General features: G+C 37.4%; 1 protein-coding gene and 1 long non-coding RNA gene across 2 annotated transcripts in view; both read left to right on the top strand.

Annotated features, from left to right (window-relative positions):
- Window positions 1-19,480, top strand: part of LOC134747300 (uncharacterized) — a 336,530-nt gene that overhangs the window by 9,629 nt on the left and 307,421 nt on the right. The window lies entirely within an intron of this gene.
- Window positions 1,867-19,480, top strand: part of LOC134747248 (protein kibra) — a 107,979-nt gene continuing 90,365 nt past the window's right edge. The window contains exon 1 of the mRNA XM_063681855.1: window positions 1,867-2,341. Within this exon, the coding sequence (XP_063537925.1) occupies window positions 2,214-2,341 (128 nt within the window). The 5' untranslated portion in view covers window positions 1,867-2,213. The remainder of the gene's footprint in view (window positions 2,342-19,480) is intronic.

Genomic DNA, 19,480 nt, shown 5'->3' with positions numbered 1-19,480 from the left:
ACAATCTTAAGGAACATAAATTACTCTTGATTGCTTAGAATGCTAAGAATATTGTCGTCAATCGATAAATAAATAGAATCATGAATAATTCACAAATACCTACGCATGTTACATAGAAGTAGCTTGGAAACACCGTCTGTTTCTGCAGCGTAATACGTAAGCGAACAACTCGCGAACGCGAAGCGAAGCGGCGCGGCGGGCCCACGGCGTTCAAAGGATTGATTCACCCCGCGCCGCATCGCTTCGCTTCGCGTTCGCGTGTTTGTTCGCTTACGTAGTACGCTGCGTAAGTCAGTACCTACACCTACACTACCGCTCATAACTATTTTAGGCACTCGTAATTTTTTCCATACAATTGTATACAAAATCGACTTTCAGAATTATACCGCTAAGTCGCACTGAGTCGGGTAACAGTTTTTTGTGGAGTTTACTTTTTTAATTTAACAGACATATCGAGCTTCAAAATGATGTGCAGAATATTCGTAGTATACATTGCCTGTTTACCAAATGGCAAGCGTAAAAAAATCCATAAATCGTTTTCCAGTACAAAATCGTTTTATTTTGTATGAACTAGTACATAAGGGTTTTTTATTAAATCGTTGCATAAAGTAAACTCGAAATTTTAAAGGATGTCTGGCAACAATTTGAGGCTCAATATATTTACCTAAATAAAAATTCAATCCAATATGTAAGAGAGTCATTAGCCTGCGATCGAACAGTATGATTTTGAAAATAATTTTTGTATACAATTGTATGGTGAAAATTGCGGGTGCCTAATATAAATACTTTTGAGCGGTAGTGTAATAGTGATAGTGACTCTGCCTACGAAGCTGGAGGTCCTGGGATCGACTCCTAACGCCTATTAAGGGCATGTATTGCCTATGTAAGTACCTACGAATTTATCTATCATTCATACATTCTTTTATTAAAAATATTCTGGAAAATATTAATAATACTTAATTCGATTTGTCGATTTCGTGAAAAAAAATGTGACGTCAAGACAAACCGGGGGGAGGGGTTTGCCAAATGTGACCAAGTGTGACAATGACGGGGAGGGGTCAAAAAACCTTGAAATTCGTGTGACGTAATTAATGGAATAATGGATGAACCCTATGAAAACAAAATAATGTAAATGATATGATTTATAATTGTTGCATAATTGCTGTGACTTATTTTTCAAAACTGTTTATCAATAAAGAGACGTCAAAATCGTGCAGTCTTTTTCTAATGCTGAAAAACCGGCCAAGTGCGAGTCTGACTCGCGCACGAAGGGTTCCGTACCATTACGCAAAAAACGGCAAAAAAGCCCCACTTAATATTTATTTTATTCTGTTTTTAGTATTTGTTATAGCGGCAAGAGAAATGCATGATCTGTAAAAATTTCAACTGTCAACTATCACTGTTTATGAAATACAGCCTGGTGACAGACGGACAGACAGGCAGACAGCGAAGTCTTAGTAATAGGGTCCCGTTTTTACCCTTTGGGTACGGAAATTGAATGACCAAGACAACAACTGAAAAACCTTAAGTAGGTACTTAAATTAAGAAAGTTCTTGCTATAAAAATCACATCAAGCAGTTCATGTCTTCAAACACAAATCTTAGCACTAAGTTGCATTGCATTGCATATTACCTATAGCTATTACTCGTAGTATAGCGCTATGCTATTGGTACCTACTCGGCCGAGTATCAGTAATTTGTATAGGCATACATACATACGCTGTGGAATGTGCGGTATACACGCCTGTCTATACGTATTTATACAACGGAATCGTAAATAGATTGAATGGGTAGGTATGTTAATTTTTGCAATACATAGCTCGTCTAGTGTCTGTGTCTGTGAGGGCTATATGTAGTGGTGTTAGGGCTGTGTGTACTGACTGTGTAGCAATGTAAACATTAGAAGAGGAATGCATAAAGACAGTAGGTAGCTTGAGTATTATCATGAGAGCTGATAACGTGGTGGGCCGCGGCGCCTCAGTCAGCGGAGCGGAGCCGCTCTGTACGGTCGTGTGTTTTAAAAACGTCGGTGCAGTGACGCGCCGCGCGCTGTTCACTTCTCGCGTACGCGCCGCATTCCATCGTGGGGGCCCTACGCCGCCATTGGTTGATCCTGCGTGACGTCACGCCTTATAATGAGGTATTCAACATGGCCGTGTAGCTAGTTCGCGAGTGTGCTTCGTTATTCGTTTGAATGGATTTAATCAGTGAAATATGCCAAGGAGACGAAATGGTGAGATACCCTTGCCCGACGGATGGGATTACGCGAGGGACTTTGACGGGAAATTGTATTTTATCGACCACAACAGCAGAAAAACGACGTGGATCGACCCGCGGGACAGGTAAGTTTTCCTAAGAGAAGTGGTAACCCGTGAGAGCCCCATTTCAAAACTTCACATTCCAATGCGATTTATAGCGTTTTTCGATTGAATTTTCGCGCAGTGAACTCTGGGATAGAAGTGTTTATCATGCTCTAGGCCCCAGTGAACTCTGAAGAAGTAAACACAGTTTCAAAATAGAATAAATCGTGAAAAACAAAGTGATCGTTCCGCGCGCGCGCGTCGCCCTCTGTCGGAAACTATGCGCGACCTCGTCGATTTCACACGACATTCCACAATTTAGTGACAACAAATGAGCTAAACACAAATTATGATTATCATTTGTTATCCTTATGTGCTTTGTGTGATGTGTTGTGCCTTGTTTAGAGTTCATTTGTTGGTTTTCATTATTGAGGCCACGGAACTGGTTCGTAGCATTAGCCGTCGAACCAGCGTAGAAATAATTCGATGAAGCGTTTATGTGGTGCATGAATGTGGCATGTCTTGGTTTCGTAAGGTGCGCTGGTTCCGCGGCGCGGAGAGCGGTGGGAGATGGAATGTAATGCATAGTCAAGTTGTGCGGTGTGAATGACAGGCCGTAGAATGCGGCCCAGGCCCGCGGCGATGGTCGCGCCTTTCTAAAGTGGGCACCCCTCCCCCCAAAACCCCCGCGCCGCACTGCAGGTGCTCAACACAACCCTATAAAATACCGATCATGTCTCTAGCCGTATCTATTTACCATACTTTAAACGACAGCTGCCTCATTGTCTTAAAAAGTTGACCTTAAAATTTACGCACCTGCAATGTACAGTTATCGTGAGCATCTTATTGATCTCGAAGTGAAGATCATCCGGTTGCATTTTGCAATAATGTACATTTTAGAAGAGACTGCACGATATGTGGATGTTTTTGAATATCAGCTCATTCCGCTCTGACTTGGAGTAGCCCAACTAAGACGTCTCCCATCTTAACACCACTGGTATATTTGCATTCGTCACTTGCATTCCTCAAACTGACAGTACAGCAAAACCTCATATAGGGTAACCTAAAATGAAGAAGTCACTACTGCTTCCTTATGGGTGCGGGGGTGCATTGAAGGGGGGCCGAAATGAGTATAATTTCCGTATTTATAAATGTTATTTATATATGTGTATCACACAGTAGGTAGGTATAGTCTGTCCGGAAAGAGAAGTCATAATAATTTATTGGTACTGGTACCCTTATATTCCACGGTTTTCTCTTTCCGCACAGGCTCTACACGCATGATTATTATACCTATGATCGTTTACCACAATGGGAACCGCATACATTTCAATGATGGATTCTTCTTTGCTGGTATCGTTAGGTACTTATGTAGAATATCCAATGTCAAACAGATATTTATTTCTCAAAATATATACAGTATATGTCAAACATACCTAATGAAGTCTTGTGTCAGCAGAATCTTAAATTGCTTTAGACTTTTAGTGGTATTCAAACAATTTAACTACTAAATGTTATATTAAAGTATATTTCAAAAGTACGTTAAAAATGTTGCATATTTGATATTAACACGAAAATTTCAATCAAAGTCTACTCCTGAATTTACTACGTTAAGGAAACCTAAATTACGAGTGAAAACGATATACCTACTCGTATGATATACAATTTAAGTATATTATTTGGAGACGCTTTACTAGTCCCTTTATTTATTTGCAAAAAATATGATCGAATTAACAATGCACTCTTCTTTTCACGTTGAGAGGTATACAATTCTCCTTCAAAATTCAAGTAAATGACATACGGCTTTTTTAAAGAATAAAACAAAAAGTAAATCTCCAAATTGCCGGCCCTGCCGATGCCGTAAGAATAAAGTAAACAATATGCAGTAATTTTGGACATCCTCCGAAGATAAGCGCTTTCACAATTTCCCTCTAGTATTATTGCTTACATTAATTAACTGACATTTGGAAGCTACTGGAATTGAACATTTAATTCCTCCTAACTCGTAACTTATCTAAATGTTTACTATCATTCTTTTGTTTAAAAAAATTTCAATACCCACTATACAGTGCCGGCCCGAGTCCTTGATCAGGGTAGAGCGAAATCGGATTTTGGCGCCCTTCGTTGAAGCTTTTTACCCAAAAGCAAAACGAACCGTATTTTGGGCCCGAGTCACACTCGCGTCTTTTAAAACTTTTTTTTCTCATTTGCCATTTTGGCGCCCCCCTTGCCATCCGGCGCCTAAAGCGGCCGCTCCACTCGCTCTACCCTAGATCCGGCCCAGCCACTATACCTATACAGCAAAGTCCCTAACCCTGTATCAGTTGAAGTTAAGTAAGTTCTCCGGTTTCTGATCTCGGTCCAATGACACTACTATAAAATTCGCCTCGACCGCAGGAAACATAAAGTGTTACTTTTTATTGAACCTTTTGGCAAACTGCATTCCGTGATTCCGAGACATCGGTACTAAGAGACTTGCTAAACAAGTAACGATATATAAAACTCTTATGTTGGTAATCTAATCAGATTTGCATGCAGAGTTTAAGCTGCGGATTTTATATTTTTCTCTGTTAATTATTTTAACAACCTGTTGAACGGCTGAAGTTGTTAATTTTTCTTCACTCGTGGATTTGAGGTTATAATCATAGTACGGTATTAAATAAACAAAGATTGTAAACATTTTACACGAATCTCAAATAACAGATCTAACAAAGAACAATACCAATAAGTTTGTTTGTATAAGAAAAGAGAAATCCAAATTGCATGCTATTTCGACATGAATATTAATTGGAGAGATGTTAATTCAGGCCATATTCAACGAACAAATTAAGACCATATCCAAATGGAGAACCAAGAGTCCAGTTGACGCTAGAAATGAATAATAACTAGCTATTAAAAACGAGATAACAGCTCAAAATTTCCCAAGGAGTGTACTTACATGTGTGGGGATCAGTGGGGATCGTCGATGTCACTCGACATCCACTTGTGCAAAACGCACACAATAAACCAACCCACTAAGCCAATTTACTATGTCTAAAAATAACCCGGCCATGTCTCCGACGCATACACTATTAATCTTGTACCTGGAACCTAAACGTTAACTATGAAAAATGTGCCCTCGAATCAGTTATCTGTCAGAATATAATTATTTACCTCAGGAATGTTGACAACTTAAAAACTGGTTTTTGTTTTACATGCAAATTTCATTCTTATTATGATGATTCTCTCCAATGTCACAGTATTACCCCTGAACTTTAATGAACTAGTCTTAACGAGCGCTTGAACGTTCAGAGTCTGCAATAAGCGGCTTTGCTTCTCATAGTATCTTAACTAGTTGCGTGCGAATAAGCATTTTGCGGTTTTAGCGGATCTCACAACACAAGTGTAATGGCACCTGAGTTACGACAAGAGAGGCTTTTGCAAAAAGTCGAAGCAAAAAGTAACGATACCGGCGTTCGACAGCTACGCATTGTAAACTGAGGAAAAAATACTCATTGTCTCGTTAGTAGGGAAGACAATGTACCGTCGATTAAACAGCGAATGGGATCTTTTACCTGTGTTTGTCGGCGTTTATTACTTTAATTGTATCGACTGAATGCAGTTTCAGTGCGGCTATACATAGTTAAGTCACATTCCAACGTTGTGATTGTACTAGTTCGTCCCCTGATAGTTGTTATAGTGATCTGATAGTCCGGTAGCTTTGATTGTCTCAGGCAACGCGTTTTAAGTCTTTGAGATCAATGTCTCTAAAGGCTTAGCGATGGTGGTTGATTAGAAATATTTCTGCGTATCTGAAGCCGGTCGTTAATGCATAATTCCATGTTGTCAGTGAAATCTCTGAGAGCCAACAATGCGTGCTCTGGGTATAGGCAAATCGGACGTGAGAAACCTAAGGATGCATGTAATGGTATTCGCAATGCGGAATTTGTATGTAACACCGGACAATGTATCCACTGATAGCTAATTATTTTGTCTTTAATGCCTTAATTATCTTACTAAGCGCCTCGATTGTTCTTTAACGTTGGATATTTCATAATTATTACCACCATTTCCTAATAGAATGATGACTCTAAGGAATTCCGCATTCTCATCTTGCGCAACGGTCTTAAAAACGTTTTCTTGGAATATTATTTCTGGAGAATCAGCTACAATACTTTGCACTGTTTCAGTTTGGTATCAAAACAAAATGAATTTGTAACGTGTACATTGAGCTTGATCTTTTACGCCTGTGTGTTTGATTTCTCATAAATATGTTTACTTAGGTATCTATTGGTAACAACGGCGCTGTCTTCGGATTGTGTAATCCAAGTGTGAGTAAGGCATCTTTCCGATACTTCCCACGCACTACATGCGTTCCTTCGAGCGTGACGACTAAGGGGCTGGGCATTTTACTGCGTTTCTTGACTCTAATCGTGTTGGCACTAAATAACTCAACAATTTATTTTTCTGGCTGCTCCGTTGCTTGTTATCATGTGCTTAAGACGAAGATTACTGAGTAGACATTAAATTGTCTTATACGTTTATTGTTTGCTATCGTGACTTTACCGTGTCTAATTCGATGTTATGATGAATTGGTTTGTTTGCCTCGTTATTACGTTTGTGTGGAATTTTGCTGTAATTTTCGGAGTTTTGGAGGGCATGCAACAAAGGAATTTCATTCACCTGACACTGATCGACTTTCAAAACCATTTGTAAGCATAAAAGTGTAGGTACGTACAAAAGGTGACGGTGTATTGAGAATCGAAAGTCGTCTTGGCCTGCTATAGTTGTCATAACAACACGATTCGACGTAATTTTTCGACCAAACAAACGAACGCACCGGAAAAGTTGTTTCCATAATGATGGCGTGATGTTCAAAACAAAAGATCCGTATTCATCATATTATTAATACCAGGGAGTTTTTGCAATACGGTATAGCATTACTAGCTAATGGTATATTTAGATGCATCTTTGTTTTAGGGGGGGACCAGTGAAAATGATGGCATTGTTCTTTTAGGGCGTAGTATTAAGTAATGATAAAATCTGTGCTGATGATGCATCAGTTACACCCATTCCCAAGTCGGCCTTTGTTTGCATGAAGGATGTGACACGGAATTTGCATTTAATTTTGTTCTGGACCCGTTAAGAAACGGAGTATGTGATTAATCCGAAATTATTACCCTTTGTTAGCAGATAAAGGGTTGGAGTACTTGGCGTCTTTGGCAGTTCTTCAGAAAATAGTTCAATATAAATGTCTACAAATTATGTGACTCCTGGTTAAACATCAAATTATTTCTAGTACAGTAACGCAACACAACATAATAATATTGAAAGCAAAATTGGTCAAACAGTTTTTATTACTTTTGTTTATAACCGTACTAACCGTAGTTACCAGGCGATCAAACGCTTAAAGAACACCAGGTCCCATCGTTATTATATAGGTAGCTACATACATACATAATGAACAAAAACTATTCTTTGCCTTTTTAATAGGGAAGTGAAAGATTGTTAGATGTTTTATCCCTAGTGATAAATGACAAACGTGTCAAAAAGCCAGATTAAAACGATTCTGAAAGAAATTAGTCAATATTAATTGGCAACCACTCCTTTGTTTAAAATTCCCTGTAAGGGATGGTCGATGTGTCCAAGTCCAAATATGTTCTGGGCGCGTCGCGCGAGCGAAATAGCGTACAACATTGTTTACTTTGCGCATTCCTTTCAGATAAAGATGTCCTTGGTGGCTTATATGCGTAGACGCATGCCAGTGCGCCGATTCTACTGGCTTATTCACTGTTCCGTTGATTTCGGACAAATTAAATGTGGATGTCACAGCCTAATGAAAGTTTTTTGTCTTTCACGTGGTGGTAAACGATTACCGGTTACGGCCTATGGATGCTTGTTATACCACACCATTCGGGTGCTATAAGAGATACCGACTCTTTAAACGCGTACAATCCCAGCAATCCCAATCCCAATCGCGTAAATATACCAGATACCTACCATTTCTACAAAATTCTTGTAAATTTTAGTGACACGACAATTTTCTGTAAATAGTCGCAAGGTTCTGTCGTTTTATTTTTATTTTATGATCTAATCCTTACTAAGTTGGATTTTTATAAAATAAGTGTAACATGACATGATTCAGAGCACGTCGTACTGTCTGACTGTAATGCGTATTCATGTTCGAATTACTATTAGTTATTGTGAATTACCAAGAACTTGAGTGTTTTATCAAAGTGTACAGACGGTGCAATGCTAATGTGACTAAAATCACGCGTGTTTAAAATTTATCTACATAAGTATGCGATAAAAGTGGTACTGCTCCCGTTTCTAATCGAATTGGCATTCCACTCTTATCTTTGTAGTTATATTATTTGCTAGTAAAGTTTCATTGTAAAGAGTATTTTAAAATTTACCGAACGTGTCTTGTACTTGTCATATCTATGTGATCTGAAATGTTGATCTGAATACGATGTGTTTAGACATGTTAAATTTTAGTTTTTATAGAACAAATTCGATATATCCAAATTCTATGCATGTACTATTTAATGTTGTCTACCATTAATTCTTAGAGGATTCTCATAAAATCTGGACTAAATATTTTCTATAAGTTTCTTCTTATCTTCTCTATCTTTTTTTAATTTTACACACGACAATAAGTACAATATGGTACAGTAAGTGTACCAACTTAAGTACCCACGTCGCCATACTAAGTAGCTGTGTAGAAAAGTGGATACGTATGTTAGAGCAACTGTAAAGCCAAATGTAGAACCTCTTTGCTTTTATAATCGATTAAAATACAGACGAACCTCCATTTCTCTTTAAAAACCGGCCAAGTGCGAGTTGGACTCGCGCACGAAGGGTTCCGTACCATTACGCAAAAAAGGCAAAAAAAACACGTTTGTTGTATGGGAGCCCCACTTAAATATTTATTTTATTCTGTTTTTAGTATTTTTTATTATAGCGGCAATAGAAATACATCATCTGTGAAAATTTCAACTGTCTAGCTATCACGGTTCATGAGATAAGTACAACCTGGTGACAGACGGACAGACCGACGGACAGACAGCGGAGTATTAAGTAATGAAGAAGTCTTAGTAATAGGGTCCCGTGTTTACCCTTTGGATACGGAACCCTAAAAATCCGTAAAAAGACTTAATCATTAAGAAGATCTGGAGGTTTCTTCTCCAAGCAGGTATAAATAAAAGCAGAAAGTTGCAAAAATATGGTATACTGTACTATGTCGACATAACAGGCTGGCATAGGTCGATGGAATTTCTGTTTGTTTCCATATAGGGGCTATTGATAAATTGTTGATAGTCGCCAGTCATAAAACTGATTAACTATTTGCCTGATTTGCATAAGATCGCTTGATTAAGCGACTCCACGGAGGACCAGACTCGCCAAAGAATGTTGCCTATTTAATGTTTCCTCTATAATGAGCGCTGAAGATTTAGTGTCTACCGTAAAATGTGCGATCCTAATCTGCCGGATGATAGAACGAAAGCGATTTTTTTACCGCTATCCGACTCAAAAATGTCTAATAAAAATTAAATTTGTTATTTACTGTCGCGCACGTTAATGGCGATGTAAATTCTTTTATTGGACGGTTAAGATAATCATCTTCTTAGATGCGACACCACGCCATGATAAATGTGTCTGCCGTATGTACATTCTAATATCCGGCCAAGTATAATTTGCAAGCCTACTTTTTGCAACAACACATTTGTCATGAACTTCTCGCTTAAAACGTAGTCCCCGTTTTCCTCCCTGGATATTGACATTATGGAAAATATTTTTACATACGGATGTACCACCATAACCATAACTATAACCATAGCTATGCACCTACGTTTGACTTTTTTTAGATTTATTGATTATGGTATAAATTAGGAGCGAAAAACGGACTTCATACAATTTTTTAAATGCTCCTTACTCTTGTAATAATAAAAAAACCGGCCAAGTGCGAGTTAGACTCGCATTCCAATGGTTCCGTACATTACACAATATAAACAATGTATTTTTTATGTGAAACGTGAGTGAAATGTCTTAAAAAAACCCGTAGGGGTCGGATCAAAAACTAAGTAATAAAAATAAAATAAATAAAATAAAAAGTTGTTTATTAAAAGAAAGATTTTAAAATTACAACAGGCTCAGTGGTCCCACACTAGGCTAGGCCTGTATCGTGGTGATTAAGGAGGTATTCCTGTCATCTATAGGTAAAGAACTATTTTCTGTATTTTTTTCAAAATTTTAGACCCAGTAGTTTCGGAGATAAAGGGAGGATAGTAATTTTTTGCCTATTTTCTTGAAAAACTTCTAAACTTTTTATTCTAAATTTATAAAAAACATATATTTGAGATTCTCACAATGAGCTCTTTCATTTAATCTTTATTTTTTAATTTTCTCATTTACCCCCAAAAGTGGCACCCATGTTTAAAATTCATCTGTTTACGTTACATGTCCGTCTTTGGGTCACAAACTTACTATACCAAATTTCATCTTAATTGGTCCAGTAGTTTCGGAGAAAATAGGCTGTGACAGACGGACAGACAGACAGACGCACGAGTGATCCTATAAGGGTTCCGTTTTTCCTTGTGAGTTACGGAACCCTAAAAATAAAAAATCAAACGTAGGGGGCAGGGGCATAGCTGTGGTTGATATACAATAAATTGCGTCAAAATATTTTGAGGACTATGTTTGTATGAAAAGGCGATTTCGCGCAGGTTTCGTCTTAATGTACGTATTGAAAGTGAGAGGTTTCGTTTCTTTCGCTTTAAACGCTCCGTGTTTCCAATGAGTTTTAAACAGTTGAAATTATACCAAGAATGGTTTAAATTCTTCTTGTACGAATACGGAGGCCGCCGGAGGCGAACGGGCACAAATCCTTGATTTTGAATAAATTGTTGGCGACTCGTGGTTTTAAGCGTGGGCGAAATAACAATTCGGACGATAACAGAATTCTTTACATTCTAATATACACCTTCGGCCGACGTAATAGAAGACTGTTTGAATCGATCGGGCCGTAAAACTATGTTGGTAAGCAAAGTGATCGTAAGCGCTGTGGTATGCGAACCACCTGTATACTTAACGACGATAAGGAGTTGACAGAATATGGCCGTGTTGCTTGAGCTCCGTTTTACGTCAAAAGTGGGCTTGAGCAAATTTACAAATTTAAAATTGGTAAAACCTAATAATAATCGTTTCCCTGAGCTTCTTTTGTTTCTAAAGACATCTAAGTCAACTCTGACGAAAGGGAGATCGATTATGTATAACTAGCTGTTGCCCGCGACTTCGTGCGCGTGGATTTGTATGTTGGTGTTTATATATTTTGCACATAATTTGAATAAAGAATATATTGACTTTGACTATTCTACATGACCATAGAACATTATGCAGCCAAAGATATCAGCAGGGACGGTTAATCATTTGTTAATAATTATACAACGCATGAAATTTGTCTGTCACAAACTACGAAGTTTCAAGCCCCTAACTGAAAAAAAAGAAGATTTTCAAGTCCACTATTTAAAAAAAAATGTTCGCTCCCGATGCAAACTTTATTAATACAAACATTTCAAAAACGATGAAATCAGTTTTTGTCTATTTTAATATAAACAAACTTGTACCACATATAAACTTACATCCCATTTTTAACCCCTTTTAAAAACGTTGAATTAACTTTTTTTGTAATCTTATACAATGCCTTTCTAAGTTTCTAAGAAGTTTCAAAGCATTTGTAATGGATTCAAACTTTCAACCCCTTTTTAACCCTTTTAGGGGATGAATTTTCCAAAACGCTGAAATTAGTTGTCTTGTATTTTAATAATATATCTTTAAGTTTTATATTGCTAGCTTAAAATAAAACTTTAACCCCATACAAACTTTTAACCCCCTTACGGATTGAATTTCTCAAAATCGCTTATTATAAATGTAACCTGGTGTGCAAATTTCAACTTTCTAGCTTTTGTAGTTTCGGCTCTGCGTTGATGAATCAGTCAGTCAGTCAATCAGTCGCGGGACACGTTCGTTTATTATATGGATTACAGAAGTTTGCTGCAGGTTCTGGGGTTTTTACGCCAGTTTAATAATATATTGTTTTTTTGCCATTGTTATTTGGACTTAATTGTGAGAGGGTTAAATTCTAAATTCCCTGTTTACTTTCCCTCTTTGAATTGATAGAAAAGTTTGGACAATTTGCATAAATATCAGCTAACATATGATAGTTAAGATTAGAGTGCTTTTAAAATACATAGTTTTTCTCTAGCCATAAATAATGACGAAACAATCGCACATAATTTTTTATGAGAAATTTTCTATTTATCTACAACTTTCTTAGCTACCTACATAACAAAAACAGTTATTTACGAAAAATTTACAGAACGTATAACCTCGCAAACAACGCTGAGTCGAGTTATTAAAGAGAATAAATCGCTGCAAAATGGTAAGTATTTTTCAAGTCTTCGCGCTGCCCATTCACAAAACAATGGGACGAAGAATTTTACGAAGCCTTGTTCGGAGAAGGGCGTCCCCCATTCATCAGCATGCGCGAGCTGGTGCGCTGCTTAACCATACCATCCGGTCTAAACACTGCGTTGTAATAACTAACACCTTTGAATGGAACATAATCAGTTTTGGTGGAAGACCAAACCTCTAAAAAACTTGACTTAGCATTTGATATCTTACTGGAGTTTTTTGTACACATTTTAGTGCTCTATGCAAAAAAAGTTGTACGAAGAATGATAATTAATAATATATGTATACGAAGAGTTTCCATAGCTCATAATTTCATAAACAAAACTTAGGACTGGAGTCACTTTAAAATAGTCTCGAAATTATTACACTTTAAAAATAAAAGACTTAGTAAATTCTTAAAGGCTAAGCATAATATTTCTTTAAATTCAGTCTCGTAAAGGCCCGATACCTTAAGTTTCACCCTAATATATTTAGCATTATGCTTATGTTTAACTTTGTACTATTAAGTACTTCCCTATCTTTTCTTTTAAACGGATACATTTGGCGAGATATCTTGGTATACTTAGAATATAATAGAAATGTTTATTTGCCAGAATACGTTACAATTAGGTCTTAATACAGTATAACTTCTTCTACTTGGTAACTGCCAACCTAAAAGTGCTAACACGTTCTAAAGTTTTCCAATTACCTATGTTTTGCACTGTTCTCTTAAGCCATTTGTTGTGTACTTAAGTTACACTGTAGTTAATTCTTTACATGGAATCTCTTCTCATAAAAATGCCTTTAGAGTAGTTCCAGATGCTTTGCAGAATACACGGGCATGTCGGGCATCATTAAGGCAACATTATAAATACCACTAACTCTAATGATTCAACTACTTTTAAAGACAACCTCTCTTAATGCAAGAAAATTTATAGTGCTGACAAACGAGTTTATTTTGTGAGATTATTATTGGTTTGTAAAACTGGATTTTGAACTAAAGGCAGTCAACGTAATAACAATTATGAATTCCTAGATTGTTACGATACCGTAAAGCGAGAGCAATTCGTCATTGTATCGAGACATTATTTAGACGGGGTTTCGTGTAGTAGCTGAGCGGAACGCGGTCGTGATACCCTGATACCTCGATATTGTCGACGGGCGGCGTGACGAAGGCGACTGGCATGCGTCGTGAATCAGAGGGAAACCTTATATATTCACAGTTTATGCAATGCAATTCGCTCCGTCCATCCGTCACATTTGCAGACCAACGTCTGAACAGGTCAAACCGCTTCCGAATGCCTAGATAAAGTTTTTATGGCCCGTTTCGATGACCCGTCGAGATCTAGACTATTTAGTTTGCTAGAAAGTCAAGGTTTATCTTAACATATCAACTTGAAATCTTACGCAAAGATCATTTAAGGTATAAGGTAATATAGACGGTAGGTGCTCTAAATGGTACGAACGTAAAATAAGTACATTACTGCTCTCATTTTATGTCCGAGTTCTTAAGTGCATTAAGGTTATTATGAGATGTTCGCACTTAAAGTAATATATAAATGCCTAAAAGGCGTTTTGTGTCGATAATATTTATGATATATGACTGCTTTCCACTTTGTAATGCTAAAGACAATTAATGGTGAAATATAATCGTTTTAAATTCCTGAGCATTCGACGAATATGATATGAGGGACACATGAATACATGCGAGGCGAGCCTGAGAGAATATGGGCGTTGTAAGTAGGTACATCTCGCGCTTGACACAACACAGTTCACTAAAGGCGTTGGAATGTCATTTGTCAATGATCGAATAACGTGTGACGTCAAGGCGGTACATTAGCTTCTCGCATACCATCACACTATTATCGTAATTTTAACCACTTTCAAGAGATTGCTCCGGCAATTCGGGGGGATAAACTGGGTGATAGGTCATGACGTAAGGCGTAAAAAATGTTTATGAACGCGGTTACCGCTTTAATGCATGGTTCGGTTCAGATACGAAATTTTATATTCACGGATTGGATCATCCGGTCGGCATGCTTCGTCGAGCTCAATGCAAGTTGTTTAATTTGATTATAACTGCGCTGTAGCAATGTGTCAGCGATTTGGTATGCGAGAGGAAATCGCGCTGACCCCTAACGTTTCCTTTTTTGGATATCGGAAAGTCTGCAATCATCCTGTCCATAAGTTTAAATGTCCGATACAAGACTTTAAATAAGCCTATGACATCACAGTCGAAATATGTATATTCAAGAACAGGTTATTCACCTAGCATTATCCTTAGCGTCTACTGACACAGTTTCAGATGATGGATTATCTTGCTGACTAAATACTGACTAGGACAATGCCACGGAGGTAAAGGAATAAAAAAGTCGAGATTGTTCGAAAGCCCAAGGGAATGTGTATTAAGCGGGCCATTCGGATTAAAATATTTCTCTGGTGATATATATAGAGTGGTCTGTCGGGAGACTGCGTGGCACCGACTTCGAGGCGTCCCGGTCAGTCCAGGGTTAAAAGTACTACTTGTACCATAATACTTTTGGAATTCCAGTAACATTAGACGCAGATCAGTCCTGTATCATAATTTTACATCTTAATTGAGTTGAACCTATTTCGTAGAAGCACTTGGGTGCTGATACGGGGATTATTATTTAAAAGGACCTCCCGTATCTTATTACTTACATTGACACTGTTACTACGGAATACTTCAGGAATAGTAGAACTTAAGTCGTATATTTTCAATAGTAAGCCGTAAAACTATTTGACGATCATTGCACGGTGCTACGTATTTTGCGATATCTTGGAAACGGGTCATTTTATTGCTTACTGGTCTATTAAACGTATGTTAGCCTCTGTATCTGAATATTTAAGACACAATTACATGACATGACCCATGTATAGAATCGTGATTCATACATGGAACTACTCTAAATATAAAGAGTTGGGCACGTTTAATGTCATTAGTTGGAACAGTCTTTAAATTTTAGGATATAGTTATCAATGTGTATAACCAATATATGTACATATTGAATTGTAGACTAACAATATTTTTACAGTAATGTAATTATTACATAGAGTTTAGTAGATAAATCTACTCGTCGACATAATACTGAGTGAATAGGAGTGTGACAGTTTAATAGGAGTCCGAGATCGGTTTAAGTATTTGATTTTGTCTACTTGAAATGGTTACTCGTATTCCTGTATTATTTTAATACTATATTCTAATTTTCCGTATGTGTTAGAGGCTAAAATTGGCATTAAGTCCGCCATTTGTACATTTTTCTTTGCTTGTGCAATAAAGTTTAAATAAATAAATAAATAAAATAACTTTGAAAAACATTAGATACATGTTTAACCGTTTCAAATCATGTGTGCTGCATCAAACATGATGTTAGAAGAAGGATCTTATAAAAGGATTTTTGAGAAAGATCTTCAAGTTTTTCATCCATTTGTATTTAGTGCCTCAAAACCACCCAACTATAGTCCAGTATGCCTAAGGACCACAAATACAACACTTAATTTAGTATCAATACCAATCTTCTTTTTGGTGTTGCCCGAGTTTGTTCTTCCATTTATGAAAATATTTTGCTCAATAACTACAAAATTCTAATAATAGACACACCTAAACGAAGATATTAAAGTAATTTTGAACCATGGTTGGGTGCTTTTAGGCTATAGATGGGTGGTTATACGGTAATTAAGTTAGATAAAGCCTTAGAAAACAAGAAACTGAGACCGTACCCGTACGCGAACCTTCGCGTCTATTTGCGCGCGGCCGACAGTACGTTGGCCTTCTGTCGTCCTATTTTACAATGCGATGCGATGACATATCAAACACAAATGCTTGCGAATTTAATCGATCGCAGTTTATAGAACGGCTTAGATTAGTTCGCCGTTTTGGCACGTAATGTAGGTATCGGTTAGTAATAAATTATGCTGTTGTTTACTTATAAGCATTAGTGTAAGTATGATATTACCCATGTTAATGTTATAAACACTGAATTTTTTTTTAAGTTTATAACGAGCGCCTATAGCTCACTAAACTGTATTAATTTATTGTTATTACTGTCTAGGATGCAAATGTACACTAGATTAAGTAATTACCTTGTAATAAATTATGGTAAATAAAGAACTTATAAGAGAAAGGTGGTTAGTAATATCACTCTTACTTATATATGAAAGACTGTAAATTTTCTGAAATTAGATAGAGGTACCATTTTAATTTAATCGGTTAAAAAGGGGCCTACAAGGCTTATCATGCCTAAGTTAATGTAAGAAATCATATCAAGAAATATTATATAAATCCTTAAGCTGGAAAGGGTTGTTAAAGCTAATATGATTAAAACATGTATAGGAATTGCCTACACACTGGCGGTCAAAACAAAAGTTGTCGTTGCATCTTTACGTCGCAAGTCATTGCTTGTATGTAGCCACTGTTATTTTTATCGTATCTGGCGATTCTGGCGTAGTGTCCATCAGCACCTTAATTCTTGAGTCACAAATTTTGACAGTTGTCCCATTATTTTGACACCGCATGGTCTACACTATCTCTGTGTGCGTAATCTTTACTAGTGTGCGGCAGGGATTCCGTGACACGGGTCACCGTTTCCAAGAATTTTACTCGCCTTGACGTCCCGCTGACGAGACTGGTTTTGCTACGACGCAACGTTGTAACTATAACTGTCTTGGTCTTCCTCACGAAAAATCTCCTGCTTTCTTTCTCTAGATGCGCGCACGCACGCCCTCTATACCTCGATAAGACTGATCGTGTTTTGAAATAGACGCTAGCGTTCGGTAGCCGAGAGGGAGTCAAAAACCCATTGGAGTAGTCAAGGGATTGTAATTTGCTAGAGTGAATTATGTTGCCGCGGCAGTGAAATTTACAACATAGGCAACCAGTTAGCTGATTCAACTGATTTTGTATCTTTCGCAGATTATCGAATAACATAGAGATGGCGAATTTCTTCGGGGACGAAGTGAGAGTAATAAAATTTCGCTCGGATGAGGATTTGTCGTTTTCATTATAAAATGAGGAGGTATTCTTCTGAATACCTCCTCATTTCCTCCTTTTGTGATAGAAACAAGTAGTGGGATTTAGGGCAAAATTATTCTGTTCTTCAAACTACTTACTTAATTAAAATATTTTGAAATGTATGTGCAACGAAGGTCAATTTCTGACCTAATCGCCAATATTTTTCACATAAATAGCTAGGTATGCAATCTTGGAAACCGTCAATTTAAACCACTGGGAACGAAGGTCAATTAGCCAGGGAATCTTTAATAACCGACTACCGTTTAAACGCCGTATTAAAGAGAACCGTTAAGGCGTACGCGCAGGTTTTATGGATTTCGTCACAATCAGAAAAACGTATGGTTACGGACCGCTTTTTTGTGAAGTGGACTGTATGAATCATGTACAGTCGATGTCAACGCGTCCACAATTTTCTATCCTATTCCGTGGTAATAAGACAGAAAATGTACAAATCTTTGACGTTGCCCGTAGAAACTGGTAGCGAAGTAGAGCAGTGCTACCTAATTCCCCAATTTTGTCTTGACTCGTCCCTTGTATAACTTGATCTTAAGTATTATAGCAGCTATGCGTAAAGTTCGATTAGGCTATACTGGTTTTCTTAGGCAATGCTCGCTCAACGTTTTGGATCAAAACCTGGGGTTGAGGCGGAAACCGCAACATTTTCGTCAGCTTTACGTCACGATTGGAAATTATATAAAATATACATCTACCTATCTATGAGAATTCTCTGAACTCAAAGGGTCAAGATATCAGCTCCGACATCAGCTCCTTACCTTAGCCCAGGAGGCGCTTTGTCAAGTAGTCAAGTTTCAAGGGCGAATCCAGCTTTATAGTCAGGAGGGAAGGGGTCACATGATCAAATTACAGTTATTTTTTGTCACATGGGGAGTCGCATGCTCAAATTCTAGGTTCTGGGTCATGCCCTTCCCCCCTCCCTGGATCCGCCCATGCAAGTATTCTCTTCGCTTGCTAAGAGCGGGAAATTTTTGATATATAGTCTTGAGGTAATGTTGCCGTGATGCCCTTTTAAATCAATCTCCAATGCAATGAGAAATTCCTTTCAATCAATGTAGAATCAAAAAGCTTCATTGTTCTCTTTACCTCTAACCATGTGTTAAATTGTTACATGTTAAATTCAAGTTAATATCTTAACCAAATGCACCGTATAGGTGCTAAACACTCCGTTCCAAAAGAGGCTTAACTCCCTGAGAATATCTATGACATAAGTCTTTCTATAGAGTAGAAATGCATAGCTTTTGACATTAAAACCGGCGCCAACGCACCACGCCTTAACTAGAGAGCTACATTTGCGTATTCTTAAGATTTGTAGCTTAACAACTTGTATAATGTAGAATAGGGTTGGTAGCGTTGTTAAAATTAAAATCTCGAACATGAAAAATGTACGTCGAAAGCAAAAATATCGATCCAGACAAATGGCTCAAAAATGTGTGAACACGGCTTTATTATCTAAGGTGTAAAAGCGTACACATGTTTTTGAAACTTTGGGAATGTATATATATTTATGCCCTTGACTTTATCTCCCTTAATCTGATAAATGTAAACGATTACATCTATCACTTGCTTTTAAAAGCTAAACAGAGGTTCGGTTGATGGCTATGAGATGAGACGGGTATCAGAAACTGTATAAATAATAATTTCAAATCTGGAATAATTAGCGGTAGATAGTGTCGGACCAAGTTAACTCAGCATGGTATATG

Source organism: Cydia strobilella, chromosome 14 (genome assembly GCF_947568885.1).
Source record: "Cydia strobilella chromosome 14, ilCydStro3.1, whole genome shotgun sequence".
NCBI lineage: Eukaryota > Metazoa > Arthropoda > Insecta > Lepidoptera > Tortricidae > Cydia > Cydia strobilella.
The sequence above is the reverse complement of the archived record's forward strand: the minus strand, read 5'-3'. Positions and strand labels throughout refer to the sequence as shown.